The 25019-nt window shown below is 43.2% G+C and overlaps 1 protein-coding gene across 2 annotated transcripts; it reads right to left on the bottom strand.

Annotated features, from left to right (window-relative positions):
* Positions 1-802: 802 nt before the first annotated feature.
* On the bottom strand, positions 803-23608 carry MCOLN2 (mucolipin TRP cation channel 2; the record flags this gene model as incomplete). Of its 2 annotated transcripts, XM_082483522.1 has the most annotated exons (14): positions 803-1403; positions 2730-2845; positions 4077-4283; positions 6770-6892; positions 7005-7106; positions 9339-9488; positions 10847-10962; positions 11575-11674; positions 12137-12233; positions 12388-12475; positions 13055-13199; positions 16799-16972; positions 20001-20160; positions 23559-23608. In XM_082483522.1, 14 exons carry the CDS (start codon positions 23606-23608, stop codon positions 1367-1369), a joined length of 1665 nt encoding a protein of 554 aa, XP_082339648.1. In that variant the 3' UTR covers positions 803-1366. The 2 variants fall into 2 exon arrangements, with proteins under 2 accessions (XP_082339648.1, XP_082339649.1); XM_082483523.1 differs by lacking the exon at positions 23559-23608 and having other exon boundaries at positions 803-1396; positions 2726-2845; positions 20001-20156.
* Between the last annotated feature and the right edge of the window lie 1411 nt (positions 23609-25019).

Genomic DNA, 25019 nt, shown 5'->3' with positions numbered 1-25019 from the left:
AAAAAAGGTGTGAATCCAGCACTGATTTTGCCCATATATCCACTCTCCATTTTCCCAGAAGGTGGGAGTAGTGGGGAGGGGGGCTGCGAGGGGTGGGATCTGGTTTATTTATCTGCTGTCCCTTGGGGAAGCATTTATTCACATTAAATTCAAGAATCAATTATTTTCTCTCCTTCATATCAAGTTCAGGCTAGTCCACACTGGAATCAACTGTTCCACCTTCACAGTTTAGGGACTATTACTGCTGAGAATGCTACAGCTGCGTTGGATTCTTCTAACATCTGCCCACTGCAGGCTTCATGGGAACACTACTGAAGGTCTCAGTGAAATGGTACTGTGGACTTTAATTTTTTTTGCTCAAGGACAGTACATCAGGCTTTATATGTAGGGCTGCAGGTAAACCTGTAGTTCCATTAACAAGAACACACACCTTGGACAACACTGTTTGCAACACCCCACCCCCCCCTCCCTTTTTTTTTTTTTTTTTTTAAAAAAAAGTTGCGGTTTTGTTCTCCAGACCGCCTGGCAGCATCAGAGCATGATTTTTCCAAGTTCCAGTTAGATTCTGACCACTGTGTTCCTATATCATGGTCACCTGGTGTCAAAGACTCCTGGTCCCCTCTGATACTTTTCTTCATGCCAAAATTCAAGGGGATGTAACACAGTTACACAGTACACATCAAATATTGTGGGTATAATAGAAAAGACTATCGGCCAAAAAAAGGATAACAAACTACTTTTGTTTTTAGTAAAGCTGTTAAAGATTGTGATCTATAGATCGTGTGTGTTAAAGTGATAGAGGGAGAACAGAAATTACTTTGCACTTTTGTGCAGCTTTGTAGTTTTACATAAATTTATTTCAAGGAAATTAATTATGCCAAGTAGAAATTACAGGCTAAATGCATCACTAAGTGAAAAACTCCTCTCTTCTCCCTGACTACCTTTTATTTAATACTTTTTAACATGGAATTCTTTTTAAAAAAATATTTTCATATAATTCCTTTTCGTATTAAGACGAACAGTTGGTTCGGGGTTGCTTTACTTCCTCCTAGAAGTGATTAGCAAACAGAGCTCCCATGGACACTGCTCAAGGATCAGCCTTCTTTAATGTGACAGAATTTGGGGCAAGAATACAAAGTTCTTCACAGCTCTCCTGCAGACGTAGCTTCTGGGCTCTCCTCTGGGTCAGCCAGCCGATGTTACATTAGAAGCTTTTTTTCCCCCAACACCTTAATTAAGTAGGATTAGCCTGTTCACAATAAGGCAGATCCAGATAGTGGGTTCCACTGCAATGTGGAGGATTATTCTTCTCCATACAACTATGCTTTCTTTGCATGCTTTAGTGGTGAATTTCAATGTGTAATAATCAATTAATGAGTATCAGGTTGTCATCACTCTGTTGTCTGCAAAAGGAAAAAAAAAAAGAATAATCAATCACAATTTTTCATTCAGTAAGAATGCTTCAATTGGAAGCATTTACCTATACAAAACCAAGTTGAGTTTTGATCCTTCTCTTTTGTGCTCTCCCGTTTTAGCATATAGTTCCCAGCACCCACACTGGGACAATCAAACAGAAAGTGCGAGAGTAGCAAAAAGCTCCAGATTTGCACTCCAGCTATCAGGCTTCTGCTCACAGTACACTCCGCAGCACATTACAGTAAAGCACATTCATTATGCTTAGGCAGACTAGCGTCTCTTACCCTGCACAGTGACTTGGATGTGAAACCTGAAGCTGTACCTGGCTGGAGCTCTCATGCACTACTCGGCTTCCCAGTGCCCACAGCAACTGCTGGGATACCTGCCCATCATCATCTGACTTGCTCCTTTTTGCCTACAAGGCTTCCCTCTACCAGAGCACATCAAAAGTATAAAGCTGCATTTCACAAAAGCCTCAGTCAGTAGAGAAGTCTTCTACAGCTAAAAGAGGATTTGGTACACTGGCATTCACATTCAGCTCTATTCCTTCTCCCACAGCCTGGCTGCCTTGCACGGTGCCCATGACCGTGCTGTGGGCAAGCACGAATTCCTCCAGACTGTCTAGGGACAGTGACAAGATCCCTCCTCTCTCAATCCGGGATTCAGAGGTGTGTTAGGTTTCCTCAGAAACAGTATTCAAATAATAAGCTTCCAGACCAGCAAGCACCAGGCGAGATGTTCATCTCTCACCAACACCAGCTTAAAAAGGACCACTACTAGGATCTTCAAAGGCTTGAGTTTGGTCACACCCAGACATTTACAAGTGCGTTTCAATATTCTGACAGATGGCATTGAACCAGTTTGCCTCACAGACACAGCATAGCTTTGGATTAAGTACTGGCCCTTGGCTGAATCACGTTCTCTTGCCTTATGCTACTACTCCCAGCCTAGTGGAAAAGCTGTTTAGAAAAAGACGACCTGCAAAACCCTAAGCAGCAGAGATGTAATTTGCTCCTGACTCCTTGGCAGTTCCGCATTATACTCTGCGGTCATCCCATCAACTTCCACCAGTTTCTGCATGGTAGTTTTCATATGAGCAAAAAACTTAAAACATGCATTTAAGCTCAGAATTGCTGCCCCTGCACCATCAGCAAACTAAAGATCTAATATCAAGTAAAGCACAAGAGGAACAGAGTCCAAATATTCCACAGCCTGAATTCTGGATGTTCCAGCGTCTGTGAAACAGCAGTTTGCAGTGAGAAGCTAACTGGTGCACTTCTGAGAAAAACCCTCATTAAAAACATCCTACTGACCTCCTACAGCAGCAGATGAATGGCATGGAAGTCTGTTCTTTTCTGTAACCAACACTGCTGTGGTCTTTTAGAAATTCATGTAGATCTGTTACCGGAAATCCACTTTGTTGGTATTTCTGAAAAAAAGCAAGCATTTTATTTACAACACATGAGAAGTTACTGGGCATGAAGTGTTCTAAAATTTCCTCTGGACTGTGATAGCCAAAACTATTTGGTATATTTATTCAGTATATTGTGGTAGGAAGGGAAAAAAAAAAAAAAAAAAAAAAAAAAAAAGAAAGCACACCATCCTAGAAACACCACATACGTAGCTAGAGCAAGATAGAAGTGACATAAAACTAATGTTGTTCATAGAGCCTTTTACATTTTGTTTGCTGCCCGTAAGACCAAACAAGTGATGTCAAATCACACTGGCATTTATTCTCCTTTGTTCGCATTAGCTGCTGTGTTCCCCGAGTGCTCTGGGCTCATTTTCCCTAGGAGCCCCGATGCTGGATTTGAAGCGCCCTAGTGTGGATATTCAGCGAAACACCAGTTCAGCACACTGAAACAGCTCCCCATCGATCCACATGGGGTGCTCGGAGAGAAGAGTAACAGTAAAACACTATTTCACAGGTCAGACCATCAATAAACTCAGAAGCACAGACAGTGAAGTTTTATTTCGAGATGCAAGTGGAGCTCTTGCTCAGTCTGGAAGCTGTGGTTCACGTCAGACTGGCCTTATTCTGCTGGCCCGTTTATCTGACACCAAGACAAGAAGGGGACAAGAACCCTTCCCACTGGTTACTGCAGCAACCAGAAGCACGAAGGGGAGACAGCACTGAAGGACAGGAACAAAAGATAGTTACTGAAAACTGTGTTTCACTTTCAGCCAGTTTATACTGGAAGCACACAGCACAATTTTAACTTAAACGAGAAGTACTGGGTCTTTTGGAACACATCTCCTATTAACCACACATTTCCAAGCAGTGCATTAAGCAAGCCCGGACACCTTAATGAGTTTAGAGTTATCCACTTAGCCCTTGCCACGCTCCTGCCAAGGGAATATTCTCTGGGATGCCAGCAAACCCTTCCTGACCTCAGCTTCTGGTGCCACGGGAAGAAGAGTTCACTCCAAATAAGACTTACAAAACGGGAACATACTCTTAGGATGATTTTTCAAACCAATTATTGCTTAGTCACTTGGATGACTACCCAGTCATCCTCCCAATTTTGCCACAGACTAAGCAAAAAGATTTTCATAGTCTCAGTCATCATCGTAATTAATGCTAGATAGTATGGCGTTGAGTGATTAACAAGAATGAATACAAAACTCATTAGATGTGTAATAGAAAATGAATGTTTTACCTTTATGGTGTCATAGGAGTCGGTAATGAGTGCAATAAAAAGGCTGAGGATCATGTATATAAACAGACTGATGAAGGAGTACAGATACAACCGACTGAACACCCACACCAGCGTGCTCTTCTGCTGGATTTGAGCAAAAGTTGCAAACATATCATCACCGTTGACCAAAGAAAACAGACACTCAGCCACCGTGTTCAGATCTTCAAACTAGAAAACAGCAAGTACAAATTCTTAATAGAACATGAAGATCAGTCATCCACATTAAAGGGAAAGTGAAAAATGTTATTAAAAAACAAAAGTAGGGGTTTGGGTCTTTTCCGTTTGTATTTTTGTTGGTTTTAAAAAACAAACAAACAAACAAACTTTTACTTGTAGCAGAAGGAAAAAAGCCAACCCAGGCAATCAAGTGCTACCACACTTTCTTTCCTGTACATTCAGGCCAACACATACATGTCAGTAACAGAACCATGTAGAAATATAATCTTGGCTAAGGATCATACATTGATATCAGAAATAAGATTTATTCTCAAGAGATAAACTTGTGATGCTCAGTAGGCAAAACAGGTAGTAACTGACCACCACAGAAAGTTTAAGTTACTGAGTTTTCAGCTATTTTAGACCTGCAGGAAAATATCATTCTGTTTTGCACATAGATAAAGTCATTTTACAGAATCTAGACAGCAAATCCAGTGGCGGTATGCTGGGAACAGAATCCACATCCTCTGGTTTCCCAGCTCTGCACCATTACTGCAGTATAGGTAATTAATCAATATTTTATTAATAAGTTAGAGATAGCATATAGCCTTCGGAGCTCAAACAGTCTAAACTAGACTTGTCTTGCAATAACATCATCTATCTGTCATTCAGAAAACCCTCTCTGAGCTGTAGGTACAAGCTGTAGCTGTACTGTGAAGCTACTACGCTCCCTGGACAAAATCGTGGTTTCATTTCGAGGACATTTTCTTGAATTCTTAACTCCGTTTCCCCAAGCTAGAACATGCCCTTAGGCTGAATTCCATTCAACAGGCAAGTAAACACACTTTCCCTCCTCCCTCTGCCCCTCTAAATAACTGGATTTGTTAACTAACCCTTATTGGACTATATGAATTAATGTGCAATGTTTTAATGAAGATATTCTCAATGAAGTAACATGACTACACTCACTTGAATTGCGATCCTCTAACAAAACCAAGGTGTCAAGAGGCATATGCTTGTAAGGAGAACATACTGTTGCACAGGAACAGCAGCTCTGGTCTTACAATAATAATAACAATAAGCCATAGGTTATTTTCATCTATGTTTAAAGCTGGATAACCCAGTGAAGCCAGCGCTGGGCTCCGCCTGCTCTGCGCGGTGCGACACTGCCTTCCAGTGGGGTACTGGGGAAACTGTCAGGAACCCCACACACAACTGTAGTTGCTTTCCTTGGCAACATGTGCGATCTTTAGCAAGAGGTAACATTTTCATAGATGAGCATATGATTGACTACACTTCTTTTTGCTCAGATAATTAACATACTAGCTGCAGGGAAGTTACAACAGTATTTATGCTGTGCCTGTCACAAACAATTGAGTCTCTGGTATGACTAAGAATCCCACAGCATCCAGCATCCCATGGAGAAACGTATTGTCATCAACTTAAAATATGTGCAGACTGAATACCTACATTTCTCAAAGGAGAGAATTACATTATTTTAGAGGAAACTGAGCTCTGGGGGGTGCAAGGAGCTGAAGCAAGCACTGCAGCATGTGTCTCTGTCACTATATATATATATAAAATATACTATATATATATATATATATATAAAATCACACACAGATATATACATATACATACATACACACAGTGTGTAACCAGAAATCAAGGAGTCATACATTTGTTACTGATAAATTCTAGATGTCCATTAATCACAATAGCAATCTGCCTTTTTTTTTTTTTTAAATAAAAACAAAACCTGTCACATAGAGCATCTGCCAAGAAAAAAACAAAACAAGTTTTAATATTGTTTTTGCTTGTGTTTTGGAATACTGCTACACCCAGGTTTCAGACGAGATGACATACCAGGCACACACTTCATTATCAAGCTTAAAAACAAAAAAAAAAAACACACACAACAACCCCAAACCCACAAAAACACACACAAAAAAGCCACACACCAACAAACAAACCAACAACCCACGAACAAAATGAAAAAAACACCCCCACACGGGAAGCAAAGTAAATCCGCCCATTTATGAGTCAAGATTTAGGAGCCAAAGTTACACGGCACAGGAAAGATTTGGAAAAACAAAGTCAGAGTCAAGGAGATTCCCAGAAATGGTGACAGTGAACTAGTGCCTCTAACCCCAATGAACAGGGATTGCCAGAAGAGGGCAAAAGAGATAATAGACCAGTTTACCTCTAGTCCTCAACCAGACCAGACATTGCGTGGACAAACCAGCCACTCGTCACAAGCACAGCCTTGTGTTTGAGAGTACACAGAGTTCAAGCACACAGTGAAAGCAAGAATACAGTGATTTTGTTAAACGGAACAGGCAGCAGGACGTACACATGGAAGGAGAAACACTCCACTGTTCTTCGTGCTACAGCTTTTAAACAAAAACACGCATGTAAGGCCTATTTCTGTTGTTACAGCTAAGAACTATCCACACACAGATATTCACACATCATCAGACCAGAAAAGAAATACATACCTTTTCGTGATAAGGTCCCAGGACGATCCAACCACAGAAAGTATAGCCAAGATAAATCATCCCAGCACAACAACAAAACCTTAGCACTTTGGGCAATGACGCCTGCATAGTTAAAATGAGCACCTACATGTCAGGGTAGAAGAAAGGAGAAGGGGAAAAAGCCACAAGTTAGGGAGACCTGAGTAAGAGTGACAAATACACGCTTTAATTGTTGAATATTTGATTCCTGCCTTACGTTGTAGGTTTGAAAATATCCCAGGTATCTGATGACTCCAACCCAGACAAACAAGGTTGATGTTCCAAGTAAAATGCTGCAGACGTCGTAACTCGTGAGGTTCTGAGGGATCCAAACAGACCAGGTGGTCAAGTTACAAAGTAATAGGCATGTCAGCTTGACAGCTATTCAAGTTCCAGCAGTTCAAACAAACAAAGCAGGGTAGTCCAATACTGGAAGGGTGTTGCTACATCACAAAAATCAGACCAAAGTGGACTGCAGTTATTTAGTGAGATCATCCTGTGAGAAGAACCTTATGAAATTCAACAAGGGCAAGCGTAAGGTACTGCATCTGGGGAGGAATAATGCCATGCATCAGTACAGGTTGGGGGCTGACCTCCTGGAGAGCAGCTCTGTGGAAAGGGACCTGGGAGTCCTGGTGGACAACAGGATGACCATGAGTCAGCAATGTGCCCTGGTGGCCAAGAAGGCCAATGGCATCCTGGGGTGCATCAAGAAAAGTGTGGCCAGCAGATCGAGGGAGGTCATCCTGCCCCTCTAGTCTGCCCTGGTGAGGCCACATCTGGAGTACTGTGTCCAGTTCTGGGCTCCCCAGTTCAAGACAGAGAGGGATCTGCTGGAGAGGGTCCAGCAAAGGGCTATGAAGATGATTGGACCATCTCTCTTATGAGGAAACACTGAGGGACCTGGGTCTTCTTAATCTAGAGAAAAGAAAATTGAGGGGGGATCTTATTAATGCTTATAAATACCTAAAGGGAGGGTGCCAGGGGGATGGGAACAGTCTTTTTTCAGTGGTGCCCAGTGATAGGACAAGAGGGAATGGGCACAAACTTGAACATAGGGAGTTCCATCTTAACATGAGGAGGAACTTCTTTACTTTGAGGGTGGCAGAGCAGTGGAACAGGCTGCCCAGAGAGGTGGTGGAGTCTCCCACTCTGTAGACAGTCAAAACCTGCCTGGATGCCATCCTGTGCAACCTGCTGTAGCTGACCCTGCTCTGGGGGGGGGGGGCGCGAGCTAGATGATCTCCAGAGGTCCCTTCCAACCCTGACCATTCTGTGATCCACATGCAATAGTGCTGCAAGTACAAGCACATCTACGCTGATATTCCTATAGTTTTACATGAAGAACTAAAGCCTTTACCTTGGTTATAACATGTTTTTAAAATTAGATCAAATACCTCTGAATTTTTGTTTAAAAAATGGTTAATATATGCTACTGTTAGTCAAACAAGCTCTCATTTGCTATTTAGTAAAACATGAGCCATCATTTAAGTGAAAAGCAAGCCTTGGGACTACGGTCCTTCCCATGCCTACGTGCATTTACAGCTTTGAACAGGTTGCCAGCTGTTTGGAGCCTGAACTTAATTTTTACCACCGGTGAAGTTTATAACTGATTCCACTTGCATTTTACTTTAGAAGGCTAGAATTGGTTGCAATAAGCACAGATACCCATCTAGCTCAAGATTTCCTACCCTCATCCCCCCACCTCAGCATACAGCTGGAGGTTCTCAAGTGCTTCCTCTGACGGCCACTCTGGGCATCTGCCCTTTGAGCCTCAGTACACATGAAGCAGGAGCAGCACACTACCTACCCCGTTTTTCCCAGAATACAAAGTTTTGTGAACACATGAATTGTTGTCATATAGCTCTATTGAAGAAAAAAAAAAAAAAAAAGCCAAACAAAAAAAACCCCACACAACACATCAATGCCAAACCAACCAACTAAAACAAACAAAAAAAAAACAAACCACACCAACCCTGAAGAGCTGCCAGCTGGACAAAACATTGATTTCAGCAAGCCCAGACTGGGAGGTCAAGGACTAGCAGGTGACACTGTCTGTACCTGTAGTATGGACAGGCCAGGAGAGCGAGCTGTAGCAGCCATTTTTCCAGTCCCACAAGTCATGGAGACCCCTGTTTTATCCAAGGGGATGTCTCTTGGTTTCCCTGTACAATATGTGCTACTACTTCCTACAGAAATAACACAACTCAAGTTGGTTTTGGTTTTTTGTTTGTTTGTGGTTTTTGTTTGGTTTGTTGTTGTTGTTAGGAACCATCTACCCACGTGTCCTATACAAGGGATTAGGTGACTTAGCACTGTGGAAATAAGATGTTTAAATAGCTTGCATGGTCTTACTGAAAGACTTTGGGGAAAAGGGACTGAAACTAGTTATCAGTCAAACTAGCACTAGGAAATGAAGAAATAAGAACTAGCAGAAGTAAGGAAGATGACTAGTAACTATGTTAACTCGCTTTCATTTGTCCCCAAGTTAAAACACATTACACATGGTTGTAACAAGACTAGTATTTTATCTGAAGTATTAAACTCTCACCTTGGCTTTTATTTCCATTTTTAGGATTGACCCAATGATTGTCATCACATCACTGATAATTACCAGGACATACCATCCATTTATGAACTCCAGGCGATCAGCGTGACAGACGTGACGCTTATATTTCTCCAAGAAGTAGTTCACAAATCTCTATTGACAAGCATTTAGATGTTTAGTTACAGGTCACCTTAGATGAAAAATATGTGCAGATGCATGAGTAGTATAGCAGTGCTCAAGTTTCACATGCCCCCTTTTCCTATAGCATTTGCTGGAATAAGAGCTTAAAACTCATTCTCAGTAGCAACAGAAATAAATAGGAAAAAAAAATAAGATTGGTTTTAGCCAGTGAAAACCAGCTTTCCACAGAACAGCTGATTTCATAACCAATCCCCACGAGTCTAACCATAGCTTATTATCCCCTTTTTAGCCCCCTTCACAAAAGTTTCTATCCACTTCCAACAGAGCAAGGCCACCCAACTATGGTAGTTGTATTTGAGTTATTCATTTTCTTTTTCACTCCAAGACTAGAGCTCTCATCTCCAATAGAGCCAACAATGTCACTCCCCACACCCAACACTGCTTTCACTTGCTCTTTTCGCTCATGAATAAATGCTGACGTCCCTATTCCTGGCAGCAGTTTGAGAACACCTTTGCTGAAATGTGTCCTCTTTACAAGCTACAAAAAGGATATACAAGTATCTGTGTTTTCACATCCTACCTATCCTTTTTCCAACTCCCATAGCCCACGTGCCTGCAAAGTCTGTATCACTTAATGGTCATAAGCTGGCACATCTCAGGCCCCAGCTTGTGTTTCTGCATCAGCATTTGGACCAGAAGAGCTGAGTCTGCTTACATGAGGCTCTGCAAGCAGCTTGAGATGACGTTAGACAGGGTCAGTCTCAGCCTGCAACAGAGGGTGAGCGGGGAAGAAGGTGACAGCAGATGGTGATCAGGGATTGTGGAAGGAGAAGAAGGAAAGAAGAAATGAAAAAGGGCAGTTCCAGCCCCAGAAAGACAAAAACACCCAGCCAGAGTTAGACTATTATGCTATGCTTTACATTTTCTCCAGTTAGAGCTGGCTTTGAGGGATGTTTGTTAAAGCATTAACTTATGACAATACCTCTGTGGGAATCCTACTCTAAAGCTAGGGAAGGAAGAATTCACGTTTTGAAGGTGCGTGATGTGTTGGCTGTTAGAAGCACAGAGACTCAGAAGTTGGGTTTTTTTTTTGTGCAAAATCCTGGACAAAAATTAAAAAAAGTCTCCTTCTTTTACCATCAAGCGATATAAAAAAATAGTTCATATTACAGCACTACACAAGCAGAAGTAAAAGCCCATTCAGGTAGAAACCACTCAGACACCTACACATCCTTTCTAGAGACGCAGTAAGACAGCAACAGCCTGCAAAGGATACGCTAGTCAATATTTCAAACCATATCACTTGACAAGACTAGCAACAAACAAGACAGAGACAAAATAAGCACTGAGATTATGAACACTGTACTTACTTTCTGTAGTCTCAAGGCAAGAACAATGGATCGTGTGCAGAGGATGAGAGAAGCAAAGCAACTTAAAATCACAAATCCATCAAAGACCAGAATATACTGAGTGTTTTTCTGGAGAACTGTAAAGAGGAAGTAGAGTTAGTCTTTTCACATCTCTGAGCACAAATTGTTAGAAAATGTCACATATTTTGCATTTAAACATTCTCACCCCATGAATAGATGCGTTATAAGAAATATTCTTTCTGCAAGTATGTCTTGAGCACAACTCACCAGAGAATTACATCAAGACAACTATGGAGATTGGGCCACAAGAGTGAAAAGCATGCTCAAGTTCTTCAAAATAAAACCAAAAATAGGTATATTAATACAAATGTCCCCTTCTTGCACTAAGTGTCCATCTGTACTCCAACAGTATTACAACTACACGAGGTAGAAGAAATGCAGACTTTGGCCTATATCAATATCACTAAACTAAAACTTGACAAAGCATCCCACCTCATTTCATGACCAGCAATCAGAAACTTGTTTGACTTTCTGTATTGTATTCTTTTCATCCACAAGTTTATGAGCCACCACGTGAACCCACACCAGGTGTTTTCCTTGGCTTACTCATATCAATTGATGAACAGGACGGGGGATGTCTTGCTAGACAGACTGTTACAGAGCAGGGGAAGTGATGGGAGATGATGTGTAACACTGCTATCACGTAAGTACACATGCGCCATACTTACCAGAGCCAAATATGTGCCAGTCTTTGCATTCTTGAATATCAGTGTCACTATCAAAATAGATTTTGATTTTTCCACTGTGGGCTCTATTATTGAAAGTTATCTGGAAACATAAGAGTATAATCAGAAACAAAACTAACAAAACTTCATTCCATAAAAAAAATTTGGTAAGTGCTTTGACATGATAACCATTCATATTTGTTGGTCAGGTAAGCTTTAAGAAAGCTGTCACCATAAGTGTTGATGTAGACATAATTTGAAAACATGTCACATATAGCATAAAAAGCGGTATTCCAAGAAGCCAAAAATCAAGTTTAACCTTTAGAAGAATAGCAATTACTACCTCCTTCTCAGGTCATGAAGTCACCAGCTAGAACACGATATAAAATAATATTGTCCCATGGCAACACCATCTCAGAAACCTTTGGGAAGGAGGACTAAAGGCCGTGACATGCTCAACTGCTTTTCCCTTTGCAGTTCCCATACAAGGACTATGGCTATCCCTCAGCTTAAGCTCTTGTTTGTATATACAGTGTTGGAAGTGCCATACCCCATACTCACTTACAGTGTTTTGAAATGCATAGCAGTCAGGCAATTCACGGGCATGGATTGTCTGTAGAGCAATGCCTTTCAGCTTGAAGGAGATTTCAACCTGTATAAGCCTGGATGTTTTAAGAAAACGTATAAATATATAAATACACACAAAAATACACACATATACAAAGCAAGGAAACCGCACAACTCAGAATCTACAACGTTCATAAGGATAAGTTCAAGGATAAGTTAAAAATAAAGAAATCCCCACCACCACTTTACCTGTAAAATTCAAGATTGAAAAAAGAGGAGTTCAGCTTCAGGTCAGCCTTCTTACCCGCTAGCTCCTGTGGCTTAAAAAAGATACATTCTGGGAGGAGAAGAGAAAAAGCTGTAGTCTTAAAAACTTCACATAGAAAGCAGCATAAAACTGAGATAATCAGGTTGAATGGCGAGTCCTAATTCAGCAAAATGTTAATTTTGAGCAAATCTATCCACAGAGAGCCCCAGCTAGTGGGATCAGAAGCAGGTTCACATAGTAAAATCTTGAGAGGCTAACAGCAAGGACTCAGCTCTGAGGGGTGGTAAGGACACCCATCTACTGCAGGCACAGAGTGACCAGAAGCCAGAATTCTGTACTTGAGCCTTCTGCATGGAGGGGGGACCCCCCCCCAAAAAAAAAAAACACACCAAACAACAAAACACACACACCACCAACAACCCAAACCAAAACAAGAACACAAAACCCACCCAGAACCCGCTAATGACAGCAGCTGAAGAGAGCTTCTTATAGTCTCACAGTTGTCATTTCTAAGCAGGTACTACAAACCGAGAGGGAAACAGGCCAAGTGATTGCCATGCAAAAAGCTATTGGTTTTAAACTTTACTGATTTACCATTAGCATATATGTTCTCCACAGCAAGACATTTTTAGTACAACAGTACCATACCTGTTTCAGTAGAAACATCTATGTTCAGCGTATCGTTGGAAGAAAGCATTGTGCCTTTCCTGTACTGTTGTTTACAGATTTTTAAACCTGATCCTTCATGTTCATAACCGAGCGTCCCCAGGGATATGTTCTTTAATTGCTTGTACTGGTTTAAAAACAAAACAGAGACAGTTGTCTTTTTTGCATTAGATAGCAACTTGCAATCCCAAAGTCAAGATATCAATATAGCTTTTTACATTAAAAAAAAAAAAAGCCCACCCAAAAAATCTTTACTTTCACATAAAGTCTGTAAATTTGAGAGCGGATAAAGGGCTGCTGGCCACTAATTAGTAGTGATTGGCACCCTGATAACATGGTGACCGAGAGCCCCATACCTCCCGGGCTGCCTGCAAGCGATTCCCATGTGCCAGACAACAAGCCAGCAGACAGCTGTTAATTAGATGCCTGGCAGTGACTTCAATGCAGTATTGCTACTAACCACACACGTACTCCCGGGAAATCTTATGTATTTATCTCATGAAGGTGTTAGTTTTCACACCACTCGAAACTTGACTGCTTTACGTACAATCCAAGTCACAGTTCTTATCAAATCCACCCCAAGAGCAAACCCAAAGCTGCTCCCAGGGCGACTATAGAAGAGGGAAGCCACATGTGTGCTCTATCACCAGCAACCAAGGAACGGACACAGAGCTTGGGCAGCCTCCAAAAGTAATTTAACCTGCCTGCTTTACACAAGCACAGAAGCAACTGAAAACATGCCTGTGAGGAAGGTACTTTCTTTTTTCCACTTAGTCTAAATACAGCACATATCACCTTCTTCATATGTAAGATACAATTGAAAACAAGGGCGAGAAGTGGAAGTGAATAAAGCCGCGTCAAGCCAAGCATTGTCCACGCATGGATCAGCCCTGAGCACCACCCAAGAACTCCATTCAAGGCCAGTCCTCTCCTGACTGGCCTACCACACATCCTCGGTGTGTGCTGGAAGCAAGATATATCCTCTGATGCCCGGAACCAGACCTTCAGTCCTGCACAAGTGAGGCAAAGCCCTGGGGGCAGCTCTCCCCGTGGTTCTTGGCTCCCCAACAACTGAGGAGATCAATGACTAACCGTAAAGGCAGCTGCCTGCCAGCTCAGCTTAGTACCATCTAACAGGCTCCAAGAGAAGCTAGACAGAGCCATTGCTCTTTGAGGAAGAAGGCATAAACATCTAGTAATTCGTTAGCTTTTACCATTACCTCACCTGGCGTAAGAGCTGGGGGATGCATGTAGCACTGGTCTGCTCTGAAGGAAGCACTTAGCTTCCCATGTTTATCTACTTCAGTGCACATGGGAAGTCAGACAAGGCTTCCCATTCCTTAAAAAAAAACCTGTTCAGATGGCTTTGATACAGATTTAGACCTTTCTCTCCTTAAACATGGATTTTGTTATTATGCTTCATTCAGTGTCCTCTTATTTCCTCCCTCCTATGGGCATTATGGCCACTAGCTCGTCTTGTGGGGTACAAAATCCCATAGGTCACTAACAACCACACACTCCACGGCCAAAAGGAACTGCAACAGGAACTACCATATTTCCATCTAAAGCTCTGTGCCTCGTGGTGCCACCTCGAGTCCTCGCGGCTGAGCTTGCAACAAGTTTAGACAGCCCACGAGAAAAGCACAGCCTCCGCACCCCATCAGAACGTTATCTAAACTCCGAGCAAACTAAGGAAGCCAAGTCTGACTAAGGCAGGTCAAGTGAGTGGAAAAAGTTGTTAGTCACAACTCTGCATCCCTCTGAGGACATCTCCAGATCACTGCATCTAACAGCCGGTGCTCTGCCCATGTGGGCTTTCAGGCTCTGCCCTCCTGACAGCGTAGCAGGTGGCTCTGGGTTACTCGCATGCCACTTTCAAACAACACTATGAAACAGTAAAAGCAAAATTCCCGTTAACACTGTTCTAAGCAGCCTCAGACAGAGCAGCCAGCAGAACATCCTGGTCCTACAGACTCTGCCACAGGGCAGGGTATGAGTGTAACAACCCCACACGGCTTCTTCCAAATTGGACCCGGGAGAGAAGTAAGGAAAAGCTGTGTACTCTTCCAAGTGGAAAAGTATGTTTGGGGTTTTTTTTTTTTTTCTCCAAAGTGTAAAAATATCCCAGTGGTACATTACACGAAGCCTAAAACTCAATTTTTACAACTGCAGTTTTGCTGTGCGCTGTCACCACCTTCTGTAGTATCATATCCTTCTGCTTGCTCCACACCTGCAACCCGCCCCCACACCGACCACATGTTTCAAATTAAAACTCAAAACAGAACACCAAGGCCTATGGCATCTAGCTGCCCACCTCAAAATAAAAAAAGCCTTGCTTTTTAGCTTAGGAGTCACCTGGCTTGGCTCTTCCTAGAGGGCATCCTTTAAAAAACCACCAACCAACCCAAAAAAACACCACCAGTCATAAAGTTCACCTGGAAGCACACTTTTTTTGAAGTCTCATAGGTGACAAAAAAGCCTCAGGAACTACATGCGACACTAAAGAATCCAAATTACACAGGTTTAATCTCCTTAGAGGATATGTCTACATTTATACAACTTAGACGTTTTATGAAGAGACCTTTTTCTGATGCCTGTATCACACATTGGCTCATTCTTGATGATACAAAGCTATTAGTTCTCTACTGTCTTCTATCTGGACTTCACCTCAGCCTTAGCGCCTACAAAAGAAGGAAAGTGAGACAAAGCAAGCGAGGAAGGAAAAAAAAAAAGCACAGTTTATAGCAGAAATGGTAGCAATATTGAGAGTTCAAAGGAAGACTGAGAAAACTACTTAACACTCATTTAACATAGCAGGAGTCGGAGTCTTTGCCTCATCCAGCACAGCAGAGACAGCACTTCTGATCTGTTGATGGCTCTGCTGTAGCTTAGAGGAGATGGCCGAGGAGCAGCAAGCCCCCACGTGAGTATATGTTTAAGAAGGAGGTACAGCCTTCGCCCCACTGTGACTCCCAGATGCCTGCTGGGCATAACTGGTGGCAGGCAAAGCTGCTTCACACCAAGCATCAAAGCTGATGCCCCGAGGTCAGGGAAAGTGAAGGGTGGTTTAAAGTCACTTTCCGTTCATCCCTTCAGAACCACTTCTGGGCTTATCGTCATCCCCAAACAGAACAGACATTTTATTTTACACACACACATTCTCTTTCATCCCATTACTTCTGAATGTATTAATACTAAATACAAAAATATTTACTGAATTGTCACCCTAGATTTGTCCACTTTCCTCCCATGATTGTAAATTGACCGTTCTTTAAAATACCATCCCTAACCAGAGCGAGCGCCCCTACATTCCTGGAAGTACCATATTGCCCATTTTGAGGCCTCTGGCACTCACTACAAAGCTGCAATTCAGCATAGCTGTAAGCACAAATTTTTTGAATACCATGCATAGGTATATTCAGACCCATAGCTCTTCAAAGTAAGTCCTAAACAAAGCTTCCAGTTCATGCAAGATGACTCATTTTTCAAACTTTCTGGATTTCAGTTCTACACTCCGAGTAAAATTTTCATTTAAATTTGCCTCCAAGAGACAAAAACCAAACATCTACCCACAACATTCAGGACACGCCACCTAAGCTGATTCGCTGAAATATCAAAAGTGAAATCCAAGAATGGAGACAGAAAAACAAAACCTCAAAACCTTAGCAGAAGTTTACAGCTATAGCTTCAGCTTTAACAGTGTTCATTATAAACAAACACACTTACCTGATTAATAACATAAAAAATGCTGTCATAAGCATCCTGTTGTGTGTATATACTGCAGCTGTAGTCATCTTCATCAACTCCAGAATAGCCTTTCAGGAATAGGTGTTTAAAAGCAATAGTGTTTTCTTCTTTGAATGAAACCACCAACTGGTTACTCAAACCAAAAAAGATAAGCTGACAAGAGGGAAAAAAAAAAAAAAAAAAAAAAATCAAATTTTCAACAGTGGTCAAGTTAGCAGCGTTCTGGAAACAGCTTTGAATTATAATAAATACAAAGCAGAAAGGTGTCTGTTGCTGTAACCCTGCTACACTAGGAGCAAAGAATCTCTTAACTTACGTAATAAGACTACTGAAGTCAAGGTGACCATGTACAGCATAAGAGAAACAGAAATCAGTGTCTTCTACTGATTCTAAAACTTAGAGTGCAGCAACTAAACAGACAGCTAGATCACAGCCACCTTTCACACATCCTGGACCAACAACTCTAAACAGAATCTGCCAAAACTTTTGTTAAGGATGCAAATGGCAGAAGAGCTAACTTAACACCACAGCCTGCTACCCCAGGGATGCCCTGCTTTGCCACGGGAACAATTCCAGCAGCTTCTTCCTACCACTGGCACAGCACAGGATCAGAGCAAACCTATGTGGGATCCTGCAGCAACAAGAGGCACCACCTGTCTGAGCCAGGTGCTGGTTAAGGAGGCTATAATAAGCAGCCAGCAGCATTATTCCTCAGGATTTGTGTTGCCCTACCACATGGATTCTTCCATTCCCACCACCACAGAGCCTGGAAGACGAAACCAACAAGAGTTTCTTCACAAACATGGTAGCAGGAGGATGCCCCAGGACCCAAACAGCTAACTCTTCATCCTAGTTTTAAGCTGCTTACTAACAGCAAATGTGAAACTGTCTCATAACTGCATGGAGTTTCCAAGCCCCACAAGAAACTGGGAGCAGCAGGGAAGAAGCACGAGCGAGACACTGCAAGCAAAAGAACTGTGAACTTAGAAATCCCCCAAAGCAAACAGACAGGCTCCACTGACATTCAAACTCCTTCATTCAAAACAATGACAACTGGAAAGCACACCTATTCCGCCCCCCTCCCCCCTGGTCTTCAGTGGAATATTTCATTTTACGTACTAGACAGTAATTGCTTAGGTCTGGGCCAGGCTAAAAGAATACATGCAGCAGGGCTATTTAGTGCAAAGCTGTTTGGCTGTGCTGTTTGCAAAGTCACAGCCAGGACAGAGAAATGGGGATGTCAGCTCTGCCTGGTACATACAGTCTTCAGATTAAGTACTCAATCTTCATGCTTTTAGCCAAGTTTTAAATCAACTATGTATACCTTCAGTTGACTGCAAAAAAAAAGACTAACCGAGTGCTACAAATAAATCTGCAGCACTCCAGTATCTCCAAGAAGTCAGGGATCTTCCAGCTGCAAATACAGAGAAATAAGACACACTCATCGGGCTTTCCTTGGGGGACTCCCTAGGGGATTTCTGCACAGCGTCGGAGCAAAACTTATTCCCCACAGTGGGACAGAAGCCTCTTCTGCTTTTCAGCCAGACACAGTGGCTGCTGCGCCACACCGAAGAAGCTGCAAAAAGCGTCACAACTCACAGGCTGGCCTCAGGCAGAAGCAGCTAGAAGGCAGCTTAGCTTACTCCTAGATTGTCCTCCAAGGCTCCTGCCCTCACTCTGAAATAGAGACGCTTCTTGAACCTGTCTGTTTACTATCAGCTCACCTTCAAGACCTCCCTGCAGAGCAGCAACACGTTTTCCTTCAGCACCCCTAGCTGCCCGGCATCTGAGCAAGACCCAGGGCTGACAAGAACAATCTTAAGCAGGAATACAGAAAATCTTGTGGCCTTTGGAAGCCGTGCAGCAGAGCACCCCTTCTGCTGACAAAGGCTAGCGGGAGACTGGGACAGCAGACAAAAGAAATCACTTGCAGTGATTCCCCCAAGAATTTAAGTCAGCAGGTTAGGAGAGACTGAAAGTACCTTTTTAGAGCCATGTGAAACTGTGTTTTGCCTTATTACTGACACACAAAGGTTACTGCCCTGTCTTTGAAGGGAGGGCAATAACCCACATCTGAGGTGCAGCTGCCAGGACAGAGAGATGGGGCAACCCTCTCCTCTCCGCTTACACTGAGCTCACACTGCCCACCCCCTCACCCTCCTCCCCCACCTTAACATGCTCCTTGTTCTCAGCAGCTCTGTCACCATGGGTCACAATTGTGCCAGAACTAGCATAAATAGCTTATTTTAGCTAGCCTTGCCTAGACAACACCAACCGTCACATCCCACTCCGACCTGCGGGCAGACCCCCGTCAGGGACTCCAGCATGGTGGCACCAGAGGCCAGACCCTCGGCCAGCAGGGCCAGAGCCAGTCCCGTCCTGCCAGCGGGGAGATGAAGAGCCAGAGCGGTCAATAAAACACAGGGCACATAAGCCGGGGTTACGCTTCATTCTAGCGGGCAAGTCCAACACAAACCTGGAATCCTGCAACTCAGCATGTTTTTAGGAGTTGTATATTTAGTTGTTCTTGCAAAGCGTCAGACGTCAAAGGTCCAGAAAAGTCATTTCTACTTATACACGTGTCCCATTTTGCTTCCCTCAACCTCCAGTCACCATTTCTTAGTGGACTATAAAATAACCAACTGCACTGTGGTATTGATGAGGTTTAAAAACCCCCTCCTCTTTGCCTCTACCTATCCAGGTACGCGACTGAAGTGCAAGGGGCACGTCTGACGCTTGCAGCCCGGGCATCCCCATCATCACCAGAAACCATAGCATTTTCACACTGAGCGAATACATTTCAAGTTACCGACTAGATTTCAAGAAATATCACTTTTGAAAGAGTCCAGTGAAACTATAATCTATGAAGCAGAACACAAAGCGGAACTGTGACAGCAAGCCCCAAAGACAGTGTCGGATTTAGTGGCAAGAGCAATTTGCTTCAAAGCGTTATCTTAAAATACCTGGTCAAATACTGCCCCAAAATCTCCAGGAGGCTTTTGTAATTTAGTTTACGTTATCCTTCCCTCTGGACACACCTTTCATAGTATTTTTTTCTTGATGGACTGAAGCAGGAAGTTCAAGTCAGTAACAAATATCCGGGGATGGCAAAGGCCCAGAACCACAGAGCTGCTTCTGCACATCATTGCTACGCTAAGAGTAAAAACAGAGGAAGGATTACCTGTGTAGTAACCATAAGTATCTTCAAAATCTGCAAAGCCAGTTTCCACGGTATTTGACGTCTTGCTCTGTATTTTTCACATGGGTTCATGAAGTAAAACTTCAAATCCTCTTTCAGAGCCGTCTCTTTTAGATCTAAATCTGACTGAGCCATCATATTTCTGCCATAAATAATATGATAATTAGAAACCAACAGAACGTTTCGGCAATTTCCTCATATTGCAGTTTCACCTCAGATTACCACGTGACATAAAAGGTCTGTAACAGTTTTCTGTTTGTTTTACAGCAAAACTCAAGAAGTATTTCCCTTTGATCACATCATTAAAAACCATTCAATCATATTAGATCATCAAAACATAACATTTATACAACTATTTCTCAGGAAATAGGCATTAAATAAGAGGATCTGTAATAGTAATAACAAGTCTACACTTATCTCTTTCTTAAAGCCAAGTATTTGAAATAAAGAGAGCCCACTGTTAACACATTTCTCTGAATAACTCACATTCTACCACCCAAAAAAGGTGTCTTAAAGACTAAACAACCAGAGCAGGCTTCACAGCACGCTTCTGTTATGAACATGCAGCTTTAAGGGCTAAACTCATAGGCATTTATTTATTTAAATATCTGGGCATGTAGAAGTCGGAGGAACAAGCACAGAGGACTGTTGTTGTGTCTTAAATCACTCTTAAGTTTCTCCCTCTCAACTAAGCGGAACGTTGAAAACTTTCCCCTTCTCCTAATCTTTTTAACCTTGTTTTCCAGTACCGTAATTGTCAGAACTTTTCTACTTCACACAGAGATCAGAACCAAACTGGGAATTTTTTTTCCTCCCTCCATGTGTTAAGATGGAATGATCATATCTGCAACTGGCTACATAAGCCAATTATCAGTCCCAACTACCATCCAGAAAATGACTCCCCATGTCCTGAATTTTATAAAGGATAACATTTTCTCTCAAGGTCAAAACCAAAAGCATTGATTCCAAGTTTTCAGATACATTCTTACTTCTTTTGTCCTCACCCGCCTGAAGCCTACAGGTATTTAAGCACAAACTGTGGACTGCAAAGCCCATTTGATTTGCTAGAACCAGCTTTCTCACAAGAAGAGAAAATAGAGTTAAAAAAAACACAGTAAAGTCAACACTGTGGTGTTTCCTAATAGGAGGAAGTGAAAAAACCAAACCATCTATTTTAACATTAGAAGCTCAAAGGTTATCTTTATTACACAGCCTTAAATCAATCATTCATGAATATGATGGGAGGTAGGCTGATTTTGGTTTTGAGACAGGGAAGTTTTTAAGAAGAAGAAACTGTGGACTACGTCCCCATTTAAATTTAGAATAAAAACATACTGCACTAGTTTTAATAATGCTTAAGGTACAAAAACTTTGAAAAATTTAAACACATCTGACAGAAAAGCATATGATAATTACTGGTGTGAGTATTGTCTCAAGAAACAGATGCATACATACTTCAGTCCTGCACTGATGCCCAAAGACATGGCTACTCCTGTACCAGCTTCTCTTGAACGGGCAGCAGCATTTGTGTGGGTACACAACAAACAAGCCTTAACCCCGAGTAAAAGTCTTGGGAGTAGGTGGGAAAGAAAGAGGAAACAGAGGAGGTTTAAGCTGGATCTGGTTAAGGTTTAAAGCATGAAGGTATGATTAATAAGAACCACCCCAAGACCTCAGCAAAATCCTCCCCCAAGCTTCCAGTAAAAGCGTATCAGAAGTCTGATATCAACAGACCTTAAAAATGAAACAGAAAACTTTATAACACTATTTCCTTTGATATTCAAGTACATACCATGGAAGACGCAGTGTTTTTTCCCAAAGTTGTCCTTCAAGCCCTTACAGCTATTCTAAAAACTTGATGTTGACTAACATCAATACTTTCACTTTTACACAACCCTCACGTAACTCCACTGGCTAGAGATTATTTTCACTGATGCCTTTAGCTTCCTTTATTAATTAGCTGTAGAAATTGTGAACATAAATTCAGCCAAGGAAAGAAACGTACTTTTTCAGCTTAAGAGGAAAAGATTGAGATTCAAGCCTACATCACCGCTGGGCTTTGTCTTCCAATAAAGAAGATGTATTCTGTGATATAGTATTTAAGAAATAATTCATCTGGCAATAGGCAAAATATGGCAATTGTTTTTTAATCCATTCATTAAGACAGATTCAAAATAACATCCAAATAAACTGCATTAAATCTGCAGAAACAGAACTTTCAAATGAAGCATTAAAAAAGTTTAAAAGCTCCGAGTGATTAACAGTGACCTACTATATTTAAAACAATCCACCTAGTTCTACCAAATGTTTAGCCTAATAATCTAAAAATAATCCAAACAAAGCACCTGGCTCAAGACAGAGTAAAGGAGCAATTCAATTCAGACACGGTAGTGTAATTAACACTGCTCAATAGGTTTCCATAATATGTTTTGTAAAGCACTGACACAAGTTTCGTGAATGAAGACTAACTCTGCTATGCATGTTTAAATGCACATCTAAGTATCATTAAGTGTTGCATGTCACAAATAATAACTGTTACTAATTCAACTCTAAAAGCTGCATTACTATAGCCACCATTGCAATGCTGTATCTGGTAGGACAATCTGTTGTTCAGATAATGTTTTGTAGTGAGGCACTTTAAAGCTCAGTATTCTACTCAAGAAAGAGTTTTCAAGACTAATGACTACCATTTACAGTTACCTACTTATAAAATATGCTTTTAATACGTAGCTCTTCACCTAGCAAAAAAAGCACCATTCAATCAAGTGGCTAAAAAGCCATAGAGCACAGATTCACTTTGGGGGGAAAAAAAAAAAAAAAAAAAAGGTAATTCAGTACAAGAGCAACACTAACGGTGTCCATCAGAGCTCCATCTCAGGAGCATTCACCCACTTGAGCTCTACATCTTAAAGAGGTATTAACGAGATCGATGTGATTGATGTTGGCGGGGAAATGACCGCGTTGAGCTCTGCACATCAGACTGGGCAACCCCAGCTTCACCTTCATCATCTTTTACTAAATTCACAACTCGCCCAGAGGAGGGCATCGCCCCCCACATCTCAGGAAGGTGAGCTCTAAGAAATTGAGACGTTAAAAAAAAAAAAAAAAAAAAACAAAACCACACACAACAAACAACAACAAACCAACAACCACCACCACCGAAAAAATCCTTTTACAGAGCTGCCAACGTTACCCATCGCTAAGCTGCTGCAAGGGGGGGGGAAGACTTCACAGCTGCCGAAGAGCGGGACAGCCCAAGCCCCGGGCGGCAGAGCGGAGAGGACCCACCTTGTGCGGCGAACTTAAACCCCGGGTTCAGAGCGACAGGTCCGCCTGTGTGCTGAGCCCTCTGCCCGGGCGCCGCCGCAGCGCTCCTCTCCGGGGAGGGGCGGGAGGGCACAACCCCTTATCGCGGTGCCACACGGCCGCCGTGCCCCGACCGGCGCCCCCGGGGCGCTTCGCCCCCTCCCGCAGCCGTTGGCCAAGAAGCGCCCTTCTCTCCCCCGCCCCCCGTACGCGGCCCCTTCCCGTCCCGCTCACCCGCTGGCGGCGGCCCGTCCGCCGGGCAGGTACTTGAGGGAGATCTCCATGGGGCCGCGGGGCTCGGCCGCTGCCCGGGGCAGGGCGGTGCGGGGCTGCGGCAGCCCACAGCGGCGGGGGGGAGAGGTGGCAGCGTGGCGCGACCCGAGCGGCCCCGGGCCGCGCAGCCCCGTCCCGCCAGCGCGCCCCGCGTCCTGCCCTGCCCCGCCGCCCGCGCCGCCTTTATCGGGGCCCCGGCGGAGGAGGGCGCCCCGCCGGCCACGTGCCCTGCGGCCGCCCGGGCGGGACCGCAGCGCACGGGGCTGCCGCTGCTGCTCTTCCCCCCCATCCCCCCCCCCGGCTCGGGCTCCGGGCTGGCGGTTGCGAGGAGGCAGCGTGTAGGGGAGGCTGGCAGGTTGGAGTAGGTACTACGGAGCTGGTCTGTTTGCAGGCGAAAAGGTACTTAGTTCCTCCGAGGATGTGGTTTCACGTGGTTGCTCCGAACGAGGGTGTTCAAAACAGAATAAGGAGCTCATTGAGAAGAGGCTTCGCTGCAGCAGCTGTGAGGTCCCTACCTGCCCACGCGGTGGGGATGGGCAGCGTAGGGCTCTTGGCTGACGCTCTCCGATGATGCTGGGTTTGGTGACAGTCACGCTGTTTCAGGGAGAAGAAGGAACAAGAGCCCAGACAAACATCTATGTGCCGTTTCTCAAAATTAGCTGCAAGAGCATTATGTCAGCTCATGCATGAAAGTTTCCTTAAGGCTCCCGCTGCAGCATCTGGTATTAGCTACTGCCTCCCTTCCTACTGCTTCAGGCAGGAAGATGCTCCCGACAGATGCGATCACAGGTTTGGGGTTTTACAGCAGCATCTGTTTTTCCCCCCGTCTGCCAGCGATAAATTATGCCTTTACACATTTTTTTATTGGAAAGGTATGGGCTATCTGGATTTGATTTCTTCCTCTTTTACATGCACATTGTTTACCTTCCCTCGAGAATGTGTTTCAATCCAACATGGAAACTGGTACTTAGAAACAAGTATGGCCCCCACCTCTCTCTTCCCCTCAGTGTAACTTCATTCTGTTAAGAGATCTGAGCTCTGCTGAAAAGAAGAAGTTGTCACCACCTGGGCATATGCAAAACATTGGCATTGAAACGAGGCTTGGTTTGAAAACAGCTGTTACCCAAGTTTAGCACCCTGCGACTCATTTTCAGGAGGAAATACTGACTATTGGTGTTTTTCAGGCAACTCTTTCCAGAGCCCAGTGAAACTCAGAACAAAGGAACTCTCTTACCCCCCACACCTTCTTGGACAGCACTGAAGGCCCTGTTTTCCTTAGGATGGCACTTTTAAGCATAACGAGTTTATCTGATGCTTTATCTGCTTCTTTGCTCTCCCCACCTGCATTTTACAGTTCTATCTGTGCCTGCTTGATTGTATCAGCGTAAAGATACCGATGTCTCCAGGATGCAGCTTTACGTG

Source organism: Vanellus vanellus (genome assembly GCF_965231255.1).
Source record: "Vanellus vanellus genome assembly, chromosome: 5".
Classification (NCBI taxonomy): domain Eukaryota; kingdom Metazoa; phylum Chordata; class Aves; order Charadriiformes; family Charadriidae; genus Vanellus; species Vanellus vanellus.
The sequence above is the reverse complement of the archived record's forward strand: the minus strand, read 5'-3'. Positions and strand labels throughout refer to the sequence as shown.